Source organism: Micropterus salmoides, unplaced genomic scaffold (assembly GCF_014851395.1).
Source record: "Micropterus salmoides isolate LMB-PRFRI ecotype aquatic unplaced genomic scaffold, ASM1485139v1 Ms_hic_scaffold_19, whole genome shotgun sequence".
NCBI lineage: Eukaryota > Metazoa > Chordata > Actinopteri > Centrarchiformes > Centrarchidae > Micropterus > Micropterus salmoides.
The window spans coordinates 18,686,390-18,706,162 of record NW_024041039.1 but is presented as its reverse complement, the minus strand read 5'-3'; the positions used below and the strand labels follow the sequence as shown (position 1 = coordinate 18,706,162).

The window sequence follows — 19,773 nt, the reverse complement described above, 5'->3', positions numbered from 1 at the left end:
TTTTTTTTCCTCACCTTCTATTGAAGAACACGTGTGCACCGATTGTCATTGTGCAGCATGAATTAAACCTCAAGGATACAAGCTCAGCTTTAGGTAGGGAGCACTCTTCACTGGTCAAGGCAATTATAAATCAGCTTTTTTTCCCCCTTCATGGCGAATCCTGATGCTTGATTTATCTCTTTGCTGAACGAGGAAAGAGACAGAATTAGGTGAGAGAGAAGGAGTGAGAGACAGACAGAGAGACAGAGGGTACATTTATCTTGAATAAATGTGCTGCGGATACCTCTCATAAATGCACATCCACACTCAGAAGCAACACACACACACACACACACACACAGCCACGTGTACTCTGGTGTAGTTTCCCCTTTCTTTCTCTCCATCTCACATTCATCTATTCCATCTCATTTTTTTCAGTCACACGATCCGTCTCGCATGCTATCACACATAGGCAGCTCCCTGGGGAGAGCCTTCTCCTGTAGCCTACTTGGATGCAATAATTATTCCATCAGCCGGCAGTGTGTTCCCTGATTGTGCTCTTGGGCTGTCACTACAGGGGGCGGACATTTGAGAGGGGAGTGTTGAGGAAGGGAGGGGGCCAGTTGTCACTCCAGGATGCAGAAAGAGGGAAGGGGAGTGGGGTTGTGTTTTTGGCAGTAGCCCACCCAGACCTGTCCGTAGGAGCCCAGAGCTGGACTAATGAGCTCAGACTGGCCTATTAGGAAACTGCTACTCACCAGGACATGCATGGATTTGCTGCTGCTCTCTGCTGCTTTCTCTTTCTCACATGCTCTGCTTCTTTTATTTCTCCTAAAATACCTTGCTCTGCAGATCTCTCATTTTTAATCTCTCACTCCAATGTTCTTTCATTCTCAGTGCCACTCTTTGCTTCATGTTGACAACCGCCTCTTTGTCTTCCCTGCTTCTCTCTGAAATCCGACTGCTCGAGTGAAAACCTTTTGAGTGCATTTGAATTTCTTTGGAGTATTACTTTCCTCGCTGACCTTGAATTTCCAGCTGAAGTATGGTGTTAGTTGATCCAGGGCAATGTTATACCTGGAACCACTCTAAGTCTGGCCAGATTCCCTGCAGGCCGTGCAGAAATATTGGTGCTGTCCTTTCAGTTGCAGGAGTTTAGACAGAAAGGAGTGCATGTGCCTGACTCAGCTGGCCCTGTGACCAATCTGTGTCTCCTCAGCATTGACTGTGGGTGACAAGAAGCCAGGATGACAGTGGATTTTAGTTAGAGCACTGTCATAAAGCTGGATTCATTTACAGCAGAGGGTTCTGTCAGGTGCCAGCACAGCAGAACTGTTTAGGCAGACATTTGTCCATCGAGATACCACTTAAGTAGAGAAGAAAGTTGGGTTTGCCTCCCTGTCTCTCATCTGCTGGTGATGGCCAGCTTGTTTAATTAAAATGATCAAACATACCGACAGATACCGACATATACCACATGATCCAACTTTGACTTAAATGATGGGTGAACATACTCCCAGAGGGCAGTGTACCAGCAGCCCTCGCCTGTCATGTCGATGACAGTTGTTTTGTGTTTGATCAAGATAAATGCATGCATTTGCCGTGCCTCCCTGCTATGACAGCCTATATTTGGTCCCTGACAGTCGAGGAGGCTTGCCTGGTAATCGTTCATCTTATGGATTTGCAGTTTCTGTTGTTGTTCTACCTGCTGTGGTGGGGAGTTCAGAGTTGGAAGAAAAGCAGTTTTAGGGTGCGGAATGATCATGGGTGCACAGTTTGGCTAAAAGGAGCTTGTTGACCTTTATGTTACATTTGCAGCAGGCTTAAAAAATGTCAAGCTAGACATTTAATTTAACATTTTATTTAAGCCAAATAATGATTTGCTTATGTATGAACTTCATGGAATGGTGGTTTTATAAGTTTAGCTTAAAACTCATTTTTTCCCCCTTTCCAGGGCAGCTCAGAAGCTGAACCTGTCCTCCAAGCGGAAGAAGCACCAGCCCTCACTGCTACACCCACAGGAGCCCTCCATTTACCCCACCAACTTCAGTGGCATCCTGCAGGTTTTGCCGCCCCCTGCTCCGCCATGCCTGCTCCGAGCCGTGTCCAAAGTGAAAGAGAATCCAGGGATGGGAAAGGTGAGAACAGACCTGTCCTAAATCAATATTCACAAAAGAATGCTCATAAAGTACAGATAAAGCACAGCATATACATATAGACTCTGCCTATGTAAGCCCCCCACACATCCCTATAGAACTACGCACACAAATGTACAGATACACACAGACCCATATTTAAAGGGGAGAATGTGGGGTGGCGACACCATGGTCCACATGCAGTGTGCAGTCTGGTCCAGTCCATGCAGATGCAGTCTGATAAGCCTCCTGGAATGTCATGAATTCATTCAAATTGTGAGACCAGCATTCCTCTGTCTGAATACAAAAAGACAGTGAAAACTATAATTCTAACAAATCTGCGGTCACGTTAACAGCAGGATGTCTAATTCCATTTTAGGTACAGTGTGCAATGATGACAGTCAGGCTGGCAGCAATAGGACGGTCATTAAACAAAGCTGTACAAACACATCGCTCTTCCTTTGTGGTTTATTGGGTATTGTTTGTTTGAGCTGGCGTCCTGTACTTATAAAGCAGAAGAAGTCCCCTAACAAGATTAGATCCCACCTGGATAGGAAGTGCTCGCATTTGTTGCCAGGTATCCAGATGGTTGAGATTTGGCATACATATTGTAAATCACCTATTGACACACGGACTAAATAAAATGTGTTATTAACAAGCCTCCTCAAGCCCACACCTGAGGTATACTGTACATCTGTGTAGCTAAAGGGGCAGGATTTAAAAGGGATATCAATATATATTATATTCTTCTATACCTATCATGACAGATTTTCAGGTTTATTAATTGTAAAGCAAACACATCAAGTTGCTTTCTCTGTTTCTTTGTCCCTATCTCTTTTGCTTGTAGAAACACAATTTCCACAACATTTTCAGTAACCTACACAGTTTTGACATCGCCTGCGTCTGTTTCATATTAATTCAACCTAAGACTTGGGTGGATGTCTTGTTTCCATCAACTGTATGTGGGTCACTTCCACTTCTCCACTTTTGACCGAGACACAGACACTTTCAGGCATAGACAGTTGAGTGGATGGAGGAATGCCAAGCCACACTAATGGGTTTCATGGGGATCAAGGGACAGAGAAACAGGGGCCATTAGCAGGGAGTCTGAGGTGTGAAAATACTGTAGCCAATCCTCTGTAGCCTCCAGTATCTGATCACTGCCAACATAAATAAAACTGAGACATTAGCTCGCCTCGTAGCCTCTGTCTGGTAGACAGAGACTCAGCAGTCATAGGTGGAAGCCCAGTTTAAATGTCATAGCAAATGTCATTTACTCAACATATGCACACGTCAGTCACGATAACGGCCCCCTGTGGAGTAAAAAGAGAGTCTGCACTTGGCCCGCGGAATCCAAGATGAATTCACTCACTGAAAGAAAGGGATTTCCAGTGACATTGTTTCAGGGTGCTGGAGCCTCAATCTGTAGCAATATTTATATACTAGTGAGGGGAAGAATGGGCCTTTTGTGTAGCCGTAAAGAGGGCGGAGAGTCCCATTCTGAGTAAAACAGTCTTCCCTCAAAAAGGGAAGGGAGTTATTTTTTAAGGTTTTTATTTCAATGCCTAAGAGGCATCATGGGTACTTTTTCAAGATGCTTTGAAATGGCTCAGGGCTTGAGTTCCCAATCCCTTATACTGTAGGATATAGAAACAGTTCAGTTGATGTAATGCTAGGGTAACACTAAACACTCCAAAGACTGCTATACATATCCCAGAAGCCCTTTATGTCTCCTGTCAGTCACATATATATTTCCACAGTGCCTTTGGAGATATAGCAGAGGTTAGAGCTGTCAGAATTTGAAAAGAAGGTTATTGTAAATAAGGTGTCATATAGACTTACATGCACAAGCACGACCCCACCCATACAAACCACACACAGTACATCCGTGCATCATTGGTTGTAAGAGGTGCCACTATACAACAACTGGCAGAATGACGTCGCTGCTGGAACCACGGCAATAACGTTAGACACGAATGGGCTTGTCAGAGCTGTGCCAAATCAGCACCTTTAGACATAAGCCATCATCCTATTTAGCGTACCATGCAGGCATGATGAACTGTACCATGATCTGTGGAATGTGTTAAGACTGCAAGCTCACTTATGAATGTCAAGCCCCAGAATGCAACAGGGTGGGTTTCTAGCTTGATGCAGAGCTGCCATTTTACAGGCAACAGAGCTGAAAGAGAGAGACAGAGAGAGAGGGGGAGCGAGAGAGAGGAGAAGTAGGAAGAGTGGGTAGGTGGGATAAGAGGGGGGCCATATGTTCCTGCACTCCCATGCTGGTGAGCTGCTCCTAGTCCAGAAAAACAACCCCCGCTAGAGGGATAATCCCCCAGCATGGCGCTTCACACACATTAATTTCAACCATTTTCTGCTATGACTTTCAAAACGCACCTTGCTGCCTTTCACTGACACCATTAGGCAATGTGTTGACCCATAGGGCTCGCCAGTCAATGTGAGACTGAGTGTTTCCATGGCAACCTTCAGTGTCTGTCAACTCTGACAAGTGGATGTGATATTAATGTACAAAGCTGAGCCATGCTTTTTGTTAAGATCCTAACCTATATTTAGAATGCCATACATTTCTTCTCTTTCCTCTGTTAGCGGGCTGTAAGTAAAATATGTTGAGCTTAGCATGTAATTTTTTCCTTCTTTGTGCTCAACCTGAAAAATGCATTCTTACATCTCTCTGCTGAGTCCGTCTGCCCATTTGTCATGTTTAATGCTTTCTAATCCTCCCTTTGTTTTCTTTTCTCTTTACTTATCTGTGTCACTCTGTGGAAAGGTGAAAGTGATGATGCGTATCTGTCCATCTCTGGAGGCTGCAGACTCCTCAGAGTCTCAGTCCTTCTTGAAAGTGGACAGCAGGAAGAAGCAGCTGACCCTCTACGACCCCGCGTCCAGCCCACACTCCAGTTCAGGACACAGGAGATCTGCCACTGTGGCCGTCCCAAAGATATTTGCCTTCGATGCTGTTTTTACCCAGGATGCCTCACAAGTAAGGGCCAGCAAGGGATGTACTATATGTGTGTTTGTGTGTGTATGTAAGTGTTTTTTTTTAAATGTGTCGTGTGGGAATCGACCTCTCAAGGGCAAAGGGACATCTTTTTGCTGGCAGGGTGTGGCCAGGGGCTTAGAGAAAAAATGCCTGTCTTGGGTCAGGGGGCATTCTTACCAGTGTGGGCCTAACAGCTGGGCCTTCTAAGCCCTCTGGGGAATGATTTGAATCCACTCCAGTTATATCTAACCTCTCCTTTCATAGAGCTGTTATATCTAACCTCAGACCCCTGCAGCCTACAGCAGGCATACCCACTGAGATCAAAGACAAAGGTCATGTACATGTTTACTATATGGCAACTTGGGAGCAGACCAGCTTTACTCTTGCCATACCTTAAAACAAGTAACATATTCTTTTAATGGAATGACTGTATCTATGTCACTCACTGCGAAATTTCCTAAAAATCTGAAAAAATCTGAGGTCAAGTACTTTATGCATTTCCCCATGGTGCAGTAAACTCTAAATAGCTACGAGAGCAGAGGAGATTGTCATCACTGGTGTAGGACAACCTCAGATCCTCTATCATACCACCTACCTCGAGCAAGTATTTTCCTAAGTAAGCTGCTGATAGCTAACGCCTAAATGCTGCTGCTGTGGAGTCCAAGCTGCTAGATTGTGCCGCCGGGACAGCACTGCTGGTGGCTAACAGTAACAGCAAGCTGTTCTGCTGTTAGAGGCCTTGTTTGCTGTGTGATGTATGGGAAGGGGCCTCTGCTGCAGAAGCCTTGCCCCAGAGGACCCATGTTGAAACAGATTGCAAAAATGAGCCACACGTTGCAGCGCACACACACACACACACACACACACACACACACACGCACACGCACACGCACACACACACACAAACTCCTGAGTGAATAAAAATGCTGAAACCATTAATGTGATTTGGTGTAACCAATGCCAAATAACTGTTCAGTTTATATGATAACATTTTGGATTCATTATTCTCAGGATGCCTGTTTATTGACAGTATTTCTATGATGTGGCTGAATTGTAAATTGACTGTGAGGGGGCTGGGTGTTTTCACAGGCTGAGGTGTGCTCTGGGACAGTAGCTGAGGTCATCCAGTCTGTGGTGAATGGTGCAGACGGCTGCATCTTCTGCTTTGGCCAAGTCAAACTTGGTAAGCTCCTCCACTGGCAACAGATTAGACAAGAGCCTTTGTTAGCCAAAGAAAACTCTCATTGCTCTTTGTTAGCTACACTCGATGTCCACAATTGGCTTAGCGGTGCACTGGGGTGAGTCAAGGAATGGGAGATTGGAGGAAAGGAATGGGTAGTGAGTATGGGGTGGGGGTGCGGGGTAAAGTGCTGCATCCAAGCTTCAGGGCTCAGTCTGTAATTAAAATCTAAGTAATTGGCCTGGCCAGTACTCTTAAGCTGAAGGGCTTGCTCTCCTCATGCTGCTGTTTTCACTACCTATAACTCTCCATAGAATTACTGCTACTGAAATCCTTGGATTAGCGCTTTTTTATTTGGCATGTACTAGATATTACCTCATAAGCCCCACATCAGCCATTATTAATTTTTTCATCAGCAGTTGTTAAACACAATAACCCTCAGAAAATAAACCAATGTCGGTGTCTATTCCTTTGTCAACTTCCTGCCCATTTGAGACAACTTGATGAAAGAAGTAATTTTAGTTTGAACATGTAGTGAGTGCTGGCTTCCAGAAATATTTCCATTTCCGTCCCTCTCTCTCTTTCACACATCCCCAGGAAAGACATACACCATGATTGGCAAAGACAGCTCAACTCAGAGCCTAGGCATTGTGCCCTGTGCCATTTCTTGGCTCTTCAAGCTCATCAATGAGCGCAAGGAGAAGACAAGCACGCGCTTCTCTGTCCGAGTGTCCGCGGTGGAAATCTTTGGGAAAGATGAGGAGCTGAAGGACTTGCTGTCTGAGGTGTCGACAGGCAGCATGCAGGAGGGCCAGTCCCCTGGCATCCACCTGAGAGAGGATCCCATCTGTGGAACTCAGGTGAGAAGCATTTCATCTCTCTGCTCTTTCTTTGTTCACTGATCCTTTCATTCTCCCTGTGGGTTATACAGTATTAGGCTTCCTGAGTATTGATCTCTTTCCGTCTATGATCTACCTCTTCCTCTCCAATAGCTGTTTGACTCTTTCTTGTGAGTGCATGTCTGTGTGTATGTGTGTTTTTATCTCCCAGGACATCCTAGTCAGCCTCCCTCTATCCCACCTGCCTCTGAAATCCTTGCTTTATATTTCCACCAAACCCATCTGTGGTATTGATGGCTTTCTTCTTACCTTTGTATTGACTCTCCTGTCAGCATCTATCAGCATCTATTACCCGTGTGTTAGTGCAAGCCCTGTATAGCACAATAGAAGTGTTATTGGGGGATGGTAGAAGCTTGTAGGTTTGAAGGCACTCACAGGTGTTGCTGTCAGATGTTGTTTTTTGGGGATCTGTATGGCCTCTGACTTCAAAGGCTGTGCAGTTCTGTGAAGCTCCATCTTGCTCCCTTCATGATGCCCCATGCCTTCTCTCTCTCTTCTACCACCTTCAATCCCCTCCTCTTTCTTTCTGTTTCTTTCTCCCTCCTCCTTTCCCTTCCTCTCTTTCTGTATATCACCACCACCATCATCACGTCCATGGTAAGGGAAGTGCCCCTGCCTCCTGTTCCACCATTACCTCTCCTAATCCTCCTCCCTCTGTGTGCATATCTACTCTTGTAATTGCCCCCGGGACCCAATCTAATGGGCAAGAAATGTGTGCTGGGGTCCAATTAACCGACTCTCCTCTCTTTCTCTTTCCTCTCTTCCCCCTTATCCTTTTCACATCGGTGAACCTATGTGGTCTCCTTTGCGCTAACCCCGTTCTGTCCCCCCCCCCTGCAGCTCCAGAATCAGAGTGAGCTACGTGCCCCGACGGCTGAGAAAGCTGCTTTCTTCCTGGATGCAGCCATCGCCGCACGCAGCACCAGCAGACCCAATGCAGATGAGGAAGAGCGACGCAACTCCCATATGCTGTTCACACTGCACATTTACCAGTACCGAATGGAGAAGAGTGGCAAGGGTGGAAGTTAGTACCATTAGATTACTACTACTACCACTCTAGCAGTGTTCCAACAAGTTGCCACCTCACATTTATGCAATAAACTAATATGGTCATTGTTCAATTTCACAACACTTTAACACATATTGTGGCAAATGGGTGAAAGGGAACAACTGTAGTATAATGTCTTTAATCATTTCCTCTCTTAATTATAACTTCTCAAATGTGACCTCTCATTCACACTGAATAATGATGAGGTGTTTTTTGTGAGCTAGATGGCAGAGGATGGCACTAAATATATACTATATACTATGAATGGAACATCCGACACATCAGTCCCTTATTTGCAATGTTTATGGATGAATTGGTTGTGGTCTCTGCAAGACAGAGATGTGTTTGTATGCATGTATGAGAGAGTGTAAGTATGAGAGAGCAAGAGTTGTTTTGTTGCTGCTGTTGCAATCACATAAGTCACCAACATAACAATGTGTAGCCTTGTGATATTTGCAATGGCAGCCAATTCCCTCTCGCTGTATTTTAAATCATCAGACAGGGACTGTGTGTGTGTGTTTGTGATTGTCAGTGGATTCTGTGTCTAACCAATGGAGTCTCCTATTACCATGAGTTACACATTTCTTTGGAGTTCCAGTACCAGGCGGCAATTTGAATGACTTCATTGTGGGAATCTTACTCATAAATAAATCAAGACAGGTCTGACAGTCACCCATTTAGTCTGGGCTGAGCTATGCCACTCCTGTCATCACAGCACTGTGTGTGAGGAACTGATTTCAGAGAGGGAGTGTCTGTGCTGTGCTCACCTGGTTTTTGTTCTGTGTTTGACACAGTGTCAGGCGGACGGAGCAGGCTGCACCTCATCGACCTGGGGAGCTGTGAAAAGGTCCTGAGTAAAAGTAGAGACGGAGGGGGAGGCTTGTGTCTTTCTCTAAACGCACTGGGAAATGTCATTATGGCTTTAGCAAATGGAGCAAAACATGTACCTTACAGGTAAGAACACCACCGTTAGTTGTACAGTCTGTGTTTTAGCTTCTGTTAAGTGATATCTATAAGTAATTGTTTCAGGCAAGTTGCTGCATGTGTCATCAGTCACAGCAAGTTTGCTGTGTGACTGTTTATTTAGTTTGTTTAGTTAGTCTCATAATAACTTTTACTGGTGTTGCACAAGATTATATTGTAGTTACTCAGGTATAAAAAGACTACTGACTCGTCATTTGGGAGTATTTTTCAGTTCAGAGAATTCAAAATGGCTCCTGGAATCAAGTCAGCTACCTTTACTGTCATTTTGAAATATCACTGTGCCGTTTGCTAATAACGATGTAAATGTGCCCTGTAGGGACAGCAAACTGACAATGTTGCTGAGGGAGTCCCTTGGCAACATCAACTGCAGAACCACCATGATCGCCCACATCTCAGATTCCCCCGCCAACTACACTGACTCACTCACCACTATCCAGCTGGCATCCCGCATCCACCGCATGAGGAAAAAGAAATCTAAGGTATACTGATAAACTGATTAGCACTGATAATCTGGTTAAACATATGCAGTAATAAACTGATACACAAGTAATGTATGAAAATCTAGTGCCAGCAATAATGGTAGATTTTTACAAATAAACATCAGAGGCATTTGGCAACCTAACTTATAATACTTCTGAATAATGATTCCCGTGATGACAGTGCTCCATTTAGTGCTGTTCATTGTTTATAAATGAGAAATGCAGAGTCACTGTTCTTTAACATTATATTTAAGAGTTGCTATTATAGCAGTTACTGTACATTCCTAATGTGCATGTGGAAGTTTGACATTCATCATATTTCATGCCATGACTCAAGTCCTTAATTTTGGAGCTATTAAGCAAATGAACATGTGAATGCTTCTGCAAATGAAAAGATTATCAGTGCAGTGAGCTAGTTTTTCTCAGCTCTTCAACAAATAATCATGCAATCAATACCACTGCCCAAGGAAGTGTGCAATGCTGCTCGGATTAGGGCAATATATGCTCCAGATACTTAGGTGGAATGACAGCATGTATTTATTTGGTATTGGTCCTAGGCATGCTTATAAAGCAGTCCACATGCAGCAATTTGACATTAATTTCATATTGATGTGCACTTTTAACCTTTAGATAAATATCGACTGGTAATGGAGGAATTAACTGGTCAGAAGAATTAATATTTGCCCTACAATTGATTTCACTATGAAATTGTCAAGAAATGGATCTACTATTAATAAAAAGGAATAAAATGATTTTATAAAATGACTTGATTGTTGTTGTAAGAATATAGAATCCACATTACTGTCATCACTTAATTTTTAGATGATCTTCTCTTCTGCTTTAACTCTTTGCAGTACGCCTCCAGTTCATCTGGAGGGGAAAGTTCCTGTGAGGAAGGGAGGATCCGCCGGCCGCCCCACCTCAGGCCATTCCACCCTCGGACAGTTGCCCTGGACCCAGACCTGCCCTCAATGCTCAGTGACCCCGACTACTCCTCCAGTAGTGAACAGTCTTGTGATACTGTCATTTACGTGGGCCCTGGGGGAACTGCGATCTCAGACAGGGAGCTTAGTGACAATGAAGGCCCACCTGCCTTTGTTCCAATCATCCCCTCCCTAAATAAGAAGAAGTCTGCAAAAGATGGCCCTCTGGACAGAGACCAGTTCTTTAAATGCAACACATTTGCAGAGCTCCAGGAGAGGCTGGAGTGTATAGATGGCAGTGAAGAACCCACTGTCTTTGTTGGAGAGGGCAAGCGAAGCCAGGCTAGCCCCAAGACAGACAAATCTAAGGAGAGCCAAGGCTCTCTTTCACCAAAGACTGTAGCAAATACTTCTTACACCCAAGAGGGCATCTCACCCAAACAATCTCCAAAATCTGTTGCCACACAACCATCCTGCAGTCCCAACACTAAATCTAAACTGGACAATGTCAAGACGCAATGCATACCTGCAGAAAGGGCACCATCTGATAGTGTTCAAAATGTATGCAGAACCAGCGCTGATGGTGAGAAAGCCTTGGTTTCAGAAAACAGAGTCACTAACAAACTAGCAACTGCTGCAGGGCCTAATTCTGAGCCTGTTGTGAGGGAGAAGGTCTACTTCAACAAGAAAGCTTTGCCTAAACCAGCCCCACCTCCTTCACAGCAGAGAGACTCCAGCATGCAAAATACAGACAATGAGGAAAGATCCAGCACCAGAATGCCTCCTGTAGGAATGAGCTACCAAGCTGTGAAAAGGAGGGATCCTTACACTTCCCCTTTGTTCAGAGCTCCTGTAGAGGTGTGCCAGGTGCGCTCTACCTTGAGGGAAAGATGTCTGGATCGGGACATCCTTAGAGCCACTGTCACCTTGCAGCAGCCGGTGGAGCTGAACGGAGAGGATGAGCTGGTGTTCACTGTGGTGGAGGAGTTGTCTATAGGCAGTATTGTAGATAAGGTTCGGCCATCCAGTATTATCAGCTTTAACAGTGACTGCTCCCTTCAGGCTCTGGCCTCTGGTTCCCGACCTGTCAGCATCATCAGCAGCATCAATGATGAATTTGATGCCTACACGTCAGCCGTGGGAGGTTCAGAGGTGAACGTTGCAGTGGTCCCACCCTTCCAGGAGGGAGCAATGGAGTGTATAGATAGCAGGGGCTCATCTATCAGCTCTTGGCTGAGTGAGGTTAGTGTCTGCACCTTGGAGAGTGAAGGGGCTCATTCTACGGACGTCTTCCTTCCACAGCCCAAACACATGGGACCAGAGGCCACCTTTTACATCGAATCCCTGGATATGTTGCACTGTGTATCCTCTCCTAGAGATCCCAAGAACTCCTTAAATGACAGTGGATTTAGTTTTTCGGAACTAGACAGTGATAGTGCTGCCTCAAGCAAACTATCTTTGACAAAGTGCCCCCCATCTCCGGAATCAGCCAAAGGCTCCCTCAGATTCACATCTAAAATAACTAAAGCTCACTCACTTAGCTCCTCCCAACTTCCACAGTGCCCCTCCATAGTCCACTCTAGTCTTCCCAGGAAGATTAAACCTACCTCATCCATCTCTCCCAGTAGCAGCAGTAGCAGCAGCAGCAGCCGAGAACCACCAAGGCAAGAGGCTAAGCAGGAGGATCCTTGGCAGCGCAGTGACAACCATTCAGAACCTCAGTTTTCTGACAGCACCAGCAAATTTCTCAGAAATACCCCCAGTGGCATCCCTTCCAGCAAGACACCCAATAATAGCAACAGTGTACCTCGCCCATCCAAGGTGCTGGGGTCTACCTCATCCCAGAGGGTGGTCGATGGCTGTGAGAAGTCAGCCAGTAAGAATCCACCCAGCAAAATGCCTCAGCTGAGACGAGGTGCCACCACCCTGGGAACAGTGCCCGTTATCCATTCCTCCACAGACTACAAGGGAAACCAAGATATTATTGCATCTACCACAAGCCTTAAATTCTCCTCTCTGGGGAAAAACAACAAGGCTAACTCACAGAAAGCGAGCAATCTCCCTAAACCAGGTTGTACTTCACCCCCGCCCCCTCCGGTGAGAAAGTCCAGTCTTGACCATAAGACTAAGACCCTGCTGCCCCAAAGTGCCTTACAGTCAGCATATGGGGAAGCAGGGAGGGCATCTGGAGCAAGGGCAGCTGTATCAGAGGATGAGCTTGAGATACGTCAAAGAGTAGACTCCACCAGTTTCAAAAACTCTAGCCTCAACACAGCAAGAGTTACCTCCAGCCTGAAGGCCAGAGGGCTTAGAGGAGATGGTGGACAGCATTATGGCAGTCAAATGTCCCTGGAAAGGTGTGAAAGTCTGTCCTTATCAGGTTCCAGAGCTGCACTTAGTAGGGAGAACAGTGGGGCAAGTCTGGGGAGCAGCAGTGGGAAATCCAGCAAATCCATTCCAAGATTTGGTATTCCTAATTCATCTAGCTCTCCTATAGCTACCTGTCCATCATCCCCAAGTGGAGGAAGTCTTAGCAGACCTGGTCTGGTTAAAGCTTGTGTTAATCCCAGAGCATTAGGAACAGTCAGTGGTAGTAAGGCACGCTCACTCTCAGCAAACAACTCCAAGGGCCTAAGCTCTTCCACCAAATCCTTGACCGCTCCTGTAACCAGAAATACCAATGCCAACCTCCCTCCATCAGGACGGACATCAGCTCCGCGAACCACTGCTGCTGTCAGCAGTAAGCCTGGGAGAGGAACTATCATGGGCACAAAGCAGGCCATGAGGGCTGCCAACAGCCGTGTGAGCGAACTGGCAACAGGCAACATATCGGGCAAACACATGAGAGGTTCAGGAGATTCAGACAGTGGGAATGACAGCGGGGTGAACGTGAGTGATGACAAATCCCCTATAGCCATGCTGCCCTCTCCATACAGCAAAATTACAGCGCCCAGGCGGCCTCAGCGCTACAGCAGCGGCCATGGCAGTGACAACAGTAGTGTGTTGAGCGGGGAGCTGCCTCCAGCTATGGGCCGCACAGCTCTGTTCTACCACAGTGGTGGCAGCAGCGGATATGAAAGCATGATCCGTGACAGTGAAGCCACAGGCAGTGCTTCTTCTGCCCATGACTCCATGAGCGAGAGCGGCATGTCATCTTCAGGCAGAACAAAGAGCTCCAAGTTTCCCAAGAAGAGAGCAAATGGTGAGAAACTAATTTGGGTTTTGGGGTTTTACATGTACCAATAGGTAATATTCACAAATATTATGGTATACTGGTACTAGCAGTGTATGTCAGAGCTATCAATAATGCTTGCCCCGTGAAGCTACACACGCCTTGAAATAGTATCCAGAAATTAATGCTCTCTCCAAGGAAATTAGCCATATAGCGGTTCTAACTTAATGAATCCATTCTTATTACATTCACGAATTGGTATTTCATGGGATTTTCTCTTCCCCTGAATCAGCAGCATACATTATTCATACATACAGGGGAAAATGAGAATGATTGTTTCAAACAAGACAACTTCATTAATCAAGATGATCTGAACATGAGCAGCAGTGACCTGGTTCAAGTTTTTGTAGCCTTGTGTGTTATAACTATATATTGTGTGTGTGTGTGTATGTATGTATATATGTGTGTGTGTGTGTGTGTGTATATATATATATATATATATATATATATATATATATATATATATATATATATATATATATATATATATATATATATATATATATATATATATATATATATATATATATATATATGTGTGTGTGTGTGTATATATTTGAATTCATGTGCATTAAACCAACCTTTTGGATGTATTCAGGCTGACCATACACACAACATAGTAACTCATGAAACCCTTATAAATATGCAGTCACCACAACCTGTAAAGCCTTGCATCACTTTACATCTCAGAGATTAGACTCATACATATTTACTCATAAACCCAAGTGAATACTACTATTGTATGTCACCAACATAAATGATGCCTGTCTGACCATATACATGGCTTTGTAGGCTTCCAGAGAAGACGGCTTATCCCAGCACCCCTGCCTGACACCTCTTCCCTGGGGAAGAAGCCGGGCACAGCAGGCCAGTGGGTGGACTTGCCTCCTATGTCAGGGCCGCTGAAGGAGCCTTTTGAAATCAAGGTGTATGAGATTGATGATGTGGAGCGACTCCAGAGGCGGCGTCAGGAGGAAACTGCAGAGGTGAGCAAACTAACTTGTTCTACATGGTGGTTCATGTTGCTGAACTTGTTTTGTAATGTCTGGGTCAAGGTCTCTTAAATCCCACTTGCTAATCCCCACCAATATTTTGCATGTGCAACATTGATGCCACACACGCTCAAGATGTGCCACATAGACTTGCGTTGTGGGAATGTCTCCCTCCCAGTTTCTTTTTAAAGAACAAGACAGGAATGATATGTCTCAGACGTCTGACCTTCAGTCAGCTCAGTGGCAAATCCCGGACTTAAAATGTCTGTATGCAGATACCCAGAGGTTGGTATTTTGGCAGCAATCCTCTGGAAGAGTCAAAAGTTCAAGAGGCAATTACTGACTAGGGTTAATTGGTTTGAACATGAACGATGACTCGCCTTACTGCTGACCGTGGCGGTGATGTTAGGGAGGGGGTAAAAATTAAAAAGACGATATGAGAAGATTGGTCAGGGAATGTGAGATGAATGCAAGGGTGAACAACACCAGCCCAAATCAGCACACCGCTAGCACTCATCACTGGCCGCCTGATCGTTTTTTATAGCTGACTCCTCTTCTGTGGATAATTAAATCATTAACACAAGTTCGGTGCAGCCAGACAGGGATTTGTTAAGAGAAGATATTAAATCAGCTAGATGGTAGTTTGATTTACTTTCAGTTAGGAAAAAAATATCTTTAACTTCTCCCAGCCTAAACTGTCTTAATGACACAATAGCTTTTCTGTGATTTTCCATCACAAAATCAGAATCTCATGTATGTGCATCAGTAACTCGTGTCTAGATATGGTTACTAACTATATATATTCTATTCATAAAATATGCTGTCTTGTTTAACATGCTAATTTGTTTTATCTATTTTCCCCTTATCTTCTCTTCAGCAACCATTCCAGGATGTTGACAAGGTGGGCAAAGTTTTCAATGTGACTGAGGTTTTATTATTAGCGTATCATGCTGTTCAACATATACTGTTTTTTTGACTTTCAGTTGACAGTTTACTTTCAACTACTTCTGTCAACTGTGCTGTGGTCATTGTAATTAATAATCTCTCTTTTTCTCTCAGGGCCTACAGTATTTTAACAGTAAACTGAAGATGCTGGAGAGAAGGCAACAGCAAGTAAAGGAACTGAGGGCAAAGCATGAAGTGTTGTTGGAGGAGCTGGAAGATACCAAAGCACGACTGATGATGGACCCCAGCAAGTGGATAGGAGAGTGTAAGTAACTACTAAATGTTCTTCTAATATAAGTTCACTTCTAAATTGTAGAACATCTTTGGTGACAAACCATGTGACCAAACATTAATTTTTCCTTTCAACAGTTGAGGTAGACCAGGATTTGGATAAAGAGTCTGCGGAGTACTTAGAGGCCTTAGCACAGGCCACAGATGAGCTGGAGTTCTGTGTCAATCTATGCAAGTCCCGTGTCATGATGGTGACCTGCTTTGACATCAGCATGCAAACACCTGGTGCTCTGGAGGGACTGCGTGAAGTTGAAGTCTGAGGACATAAGAAAGTTGAGTTGGAGAATCGAGGAAGTGAGAAAACAAAGGATGATGAAATGTAGCTGTCAGTCTATAAATATCACCGGAATGAAGAACAACAAATGACAAGAGATGAGATGAGAGTGGAACCTTGCATGAAAACAGAGGAAATCTTAACCACCTAGCTACAGTGCCTCGTTGTCCAGGACATATTCTAATGGCATAGAAATGACACGCGAGCACAAATGTGGTTGCCTGTATGGCAAGGTAGTGGCCATCACTTACTCAAGAGTCACTGAGCTACACCTGGAAGTGCCTTTTTTTATTATTTTGTTTTGAGTCATTAATTTTCATATTGTGTAGGTATCTTAAGCATACCTAAGCAAACCCTGAACATATTGCTTTTAAGAAATTTTTATATTGCATTGTATAGTGTATTTATATGATTATGTGGTGTGTACAAATGTCCTTTTAAGGGCAAAAAAGAAAGAAGAAAAAAGAAAAAGCAATAAGCTAATGTTATTGCGCTCCCAGACTTTGCCTTTTCTCTTGTTTCAAACCTCAGTCAGCATTTTACCCATGTTCATTCAGCCTCTTGCGCCTTATGTTAACTCTGGTTCTGTAGTTTTTCTAGATTTTCAAACTGGACTATGTTATCTCATCAAGGACTGCAATTGCTGTTGTCACTCATCACCTATCAGCTGGCCTGTGGCAGCTAGCAGGGTTGAGTGAATGTTTTTCTCTCCAGTTGCCTTGATCAAAATGAGTCTCAGTGGATGCACTAAGATAAAGCAGCAGTTATGTTTGGGAGGACGGAGAGCTTATTCAAGCTGGGCTTGCCTATGTCTATCTCACTGAAAATGAGAGATTAAGCCAAACATATCAATCAGAGGGCCACTGTGATGGATAGTGAGTGATTATTCTTGATTCAGCCATTCTCTCTGGTGCCTAAGTACAGTATGTGGTCATGCAACCTTGAGAGACCCAATCCTCCCTACACTAGTCAATGAGGATAACATGATGAATGGTTACGCTGATAGCAGTGCTCATCAGTAAGCCCAATTTCTCTCCAAATGGGCCTGGACTTGGTGCTATACACTGTAAAGCAAAGAGGCATAGATAAAATAGCACAAGTCTACTGGCCTCCTATACAATACTTTTTCAAGCCTCCGCTCTATGCATTCCAATACATTTACTGCAACTACTGTAAGAACCTCAATACTGACTTAAGGGCAGCAACACAGTTTGGCCTCTTTTGTCCCTTGTTATTTTTTTAAAATAGGCAAATTAACAAAGTTGATGTTTCAAACAAAGACTCCAAAATTGTTAGTTTCCTGTGGAATGATGCAGTGAATAAGAGCCAACGATCGTGACATTGTTTAGGAAAATCAATCATGATATCAGCTCTTTGTAGCTGCCAGAATGTGCTTGTTATGAATCAAACGGCTGACACAGAGAGAACAAAGATGATCAGTGAAAATGATTGTTGTGAAAAGCAAACTGGCTTTGTTGTATTTTGGTATGTTTGATTTCTATATCAATGACAAATATGCCTTTGTTTTCTTTCTTTTACAAAGATGTACTCTCTCAGGCCCTCTCTGAAGATGCTGCATGAGATTTTTAATCATTTTTAAGAATGATTTCTACTCCATTTTTACCATTCTAATTTTCTACAATAACTTCAGTTTTCACTAGTGGGGTTAGGCTTATGAATTAAATAACTATTACCAAACCAAGACCTTTTTCCAAGAAATTATTATATGTAAGGTCATATTTCATATCAAAACTTCATATTTTCGAAGATCTTTGTTTTTGTATAGGATTTTCAAACCCTGTGTATAAATGTATGATATGGCAGCTTGTGTTTTACTTTTACAGTACCTGTGAATAAAATGTTTCTTCTTACCGATGATTCAGAGTTGAATGTTTTTCCTCCGTTAACATATTCTATATTGATGCAATTGTTTCCACACCATTGCAAATAAGGAAAGGCAGAATGCAGCTATAGTTTACTACACCAGGCAGCCAAGAGGGAATCTTTGTCATTTGATCACAAGACAGCATCAAGAGGGAAAACTTCAATGTGTATCAGCTGTTTTTGTAAGTCTCCAATCTTCTTGGGAAATCCAAACAAGTTTTGTCAGTTAATTTGCTAAGCCCTCTCCCCACAAACAATAACATTCCCAATCTACTTGCTCTCATTTATATTTTCATAAATTGTCTCATTCGCATCTACAACCAGAGCTACTTAAGAATGTTGACTAATATACAGTAAAAACAGACACCTGTATTACTTACTTTAGCAGGCTGTAGCTTTTCTAATTTTATGCAAATCTATTTAATTTGTTAGTAGATTTCTGTTAGTTTAATTATATAAACATAACAGTTGGCCATATGGTATTTTATGCATTAGACAAAATGCCTAACAATTACATTTAAATAAATTTTGTTGCATAAAATACAAAAAGAGCTGTACAAACATCATGTTAGTCTATATCACACCACCAATGTCTGCACTTATTTTACTTGTTTTGACCTCTTCTCTGGACTGTGTGGCCAGAATGTACTGTTATTATTCCCCTAATGCGCCTGAGCAGTATGGGCAATTTAGGTTCTTACCAGTAGGCCTATTGGCCAAACCGAAAAATACTGTTGACAGAGACTTCTGTGGATTATTCATTGTGTCAGGAAAGAAATTTCGCTGTTGAATTTCAACTGTCATTTGCATTTGCAAATGTAAATTGGCACTATTATGAGCACCAATGGTTATACCACTAGAGGTAAGTCTGAAAATATGATTTATTTCTTTTAATTGACAAAATAAACAGCGTACACCGACAGCATTTTTTATTGGTTACTGTTATGTGTAGTTTGGAGACCTCGTGCAATTCCTAGCTAGCATAAAATTAGCTATGTCCTCCTGAGCAAAAGTCTAATCAGCCATAATAACTGAAAACACCTGTGTGCCCGCACATTGAATCAATTAGGCAGAGCAGCAGGTGCCAGGCAATGACAGGTTGACTATTTTTGTTACATTAGTTTCACCACAGTTATGCCACCATGATACAATTTTATTTCCTAGGTTAAAGATGCATTTTGTTAGCAGCTTCAAACATGTCATTGTTTACTACGGCAGGCTACAGTGACTGCTGGACCCAAAATGCATGTTGACACAAAGATTATCGTTTTCTTCAATGAGTATTTAAAAAATAATCTCATCATCCCTTATCTCACAAACCACCAGATAAATTTATGTGTTGTGAGTGACTGCTTGCTCCATGAGGGAGAATTTGGAGATGTCTCTGCTAACTTGACTCAACAGTGGTCAAAACAGTGAAAGCGCTACATTGATGTAGGAAAGAGAGATCCATAGAGAAGGTGAAGGTCCAGAGTGATTAATTACTCCCTGTAGCATTAGGGCCTTCTGCTCACTGTGATACATGAG

At 43.5% G+C, this 19,773-nt stretch overlaps 1 protein-coding gene across 2 annotated transcripts in view; it reads left to right on the top strand.

Annotated features, from left to right (window-relative positions):
- The window catches only part of kif26ab (kinesin family member 26Ab), a 67,882-nt gene extending 49,649 nt beyond the window's left edge, over nucleotides 1–18,233 (top strand). For both annotated transcript variants that reach the window (XM_038728844.1, XM_038728845.1), the window contains 12 exons: nucleotides 1,934–2,117; nucleotides 4,903–5,115; nucleotides 6,205–6,298; nucleotides 6,893–7,155; nucleotides 8,035–8,218; nucleotides 9,037–9,196; nucleotides 9,543–9,705; nucleotides 10,560–13,830; nucleotides 14,653–14,846; nucleotides 15,730–15,753; nucleotides 15,912–16,062; nucleotides 16,167–18,233. In XM_038728844.1, coding sequence (XP_038584772.1) covers nucleotides 1,934–2,117; nucleotides 4,903–5,115; nucleotides 6,205–6,298; nucleotides 6,893–7,155; nucleotides 8,035–8,218; nucleotides 9,037–9,196; nucleotides 9,543–9,705; nucleotides 10,560–13,830; nucleotides 14,653–14,846; nucleotides 15,730–15,753; nucleotides 15,912–16,062; nucleotides 16,167–16,348 — 5,083 coding nt within the window. In that variant the 3' untranslated portion in view covers nucleotides 16,349–18,233. The remainder of the gene's footprint in view (nucleotides 1–1,933; nucleotides 2,118–4,902; nucleotides 5,116–6,204; nucleotides 6,299–6,892; nucleotides 7,156–8,034; nucleotides 8,219–9,036; nucleotides 9,197–9,542; nucleotides 9,706–10,559; nucleotides 13,831–14,652; nucleotides 14,847–15,729; nucleotides 15,754–15,911; nucleotides 16,063–16,166) is intronic.
- Nucleotides 18,234–19,773: the final 1,540 nt, after the last annotated feature.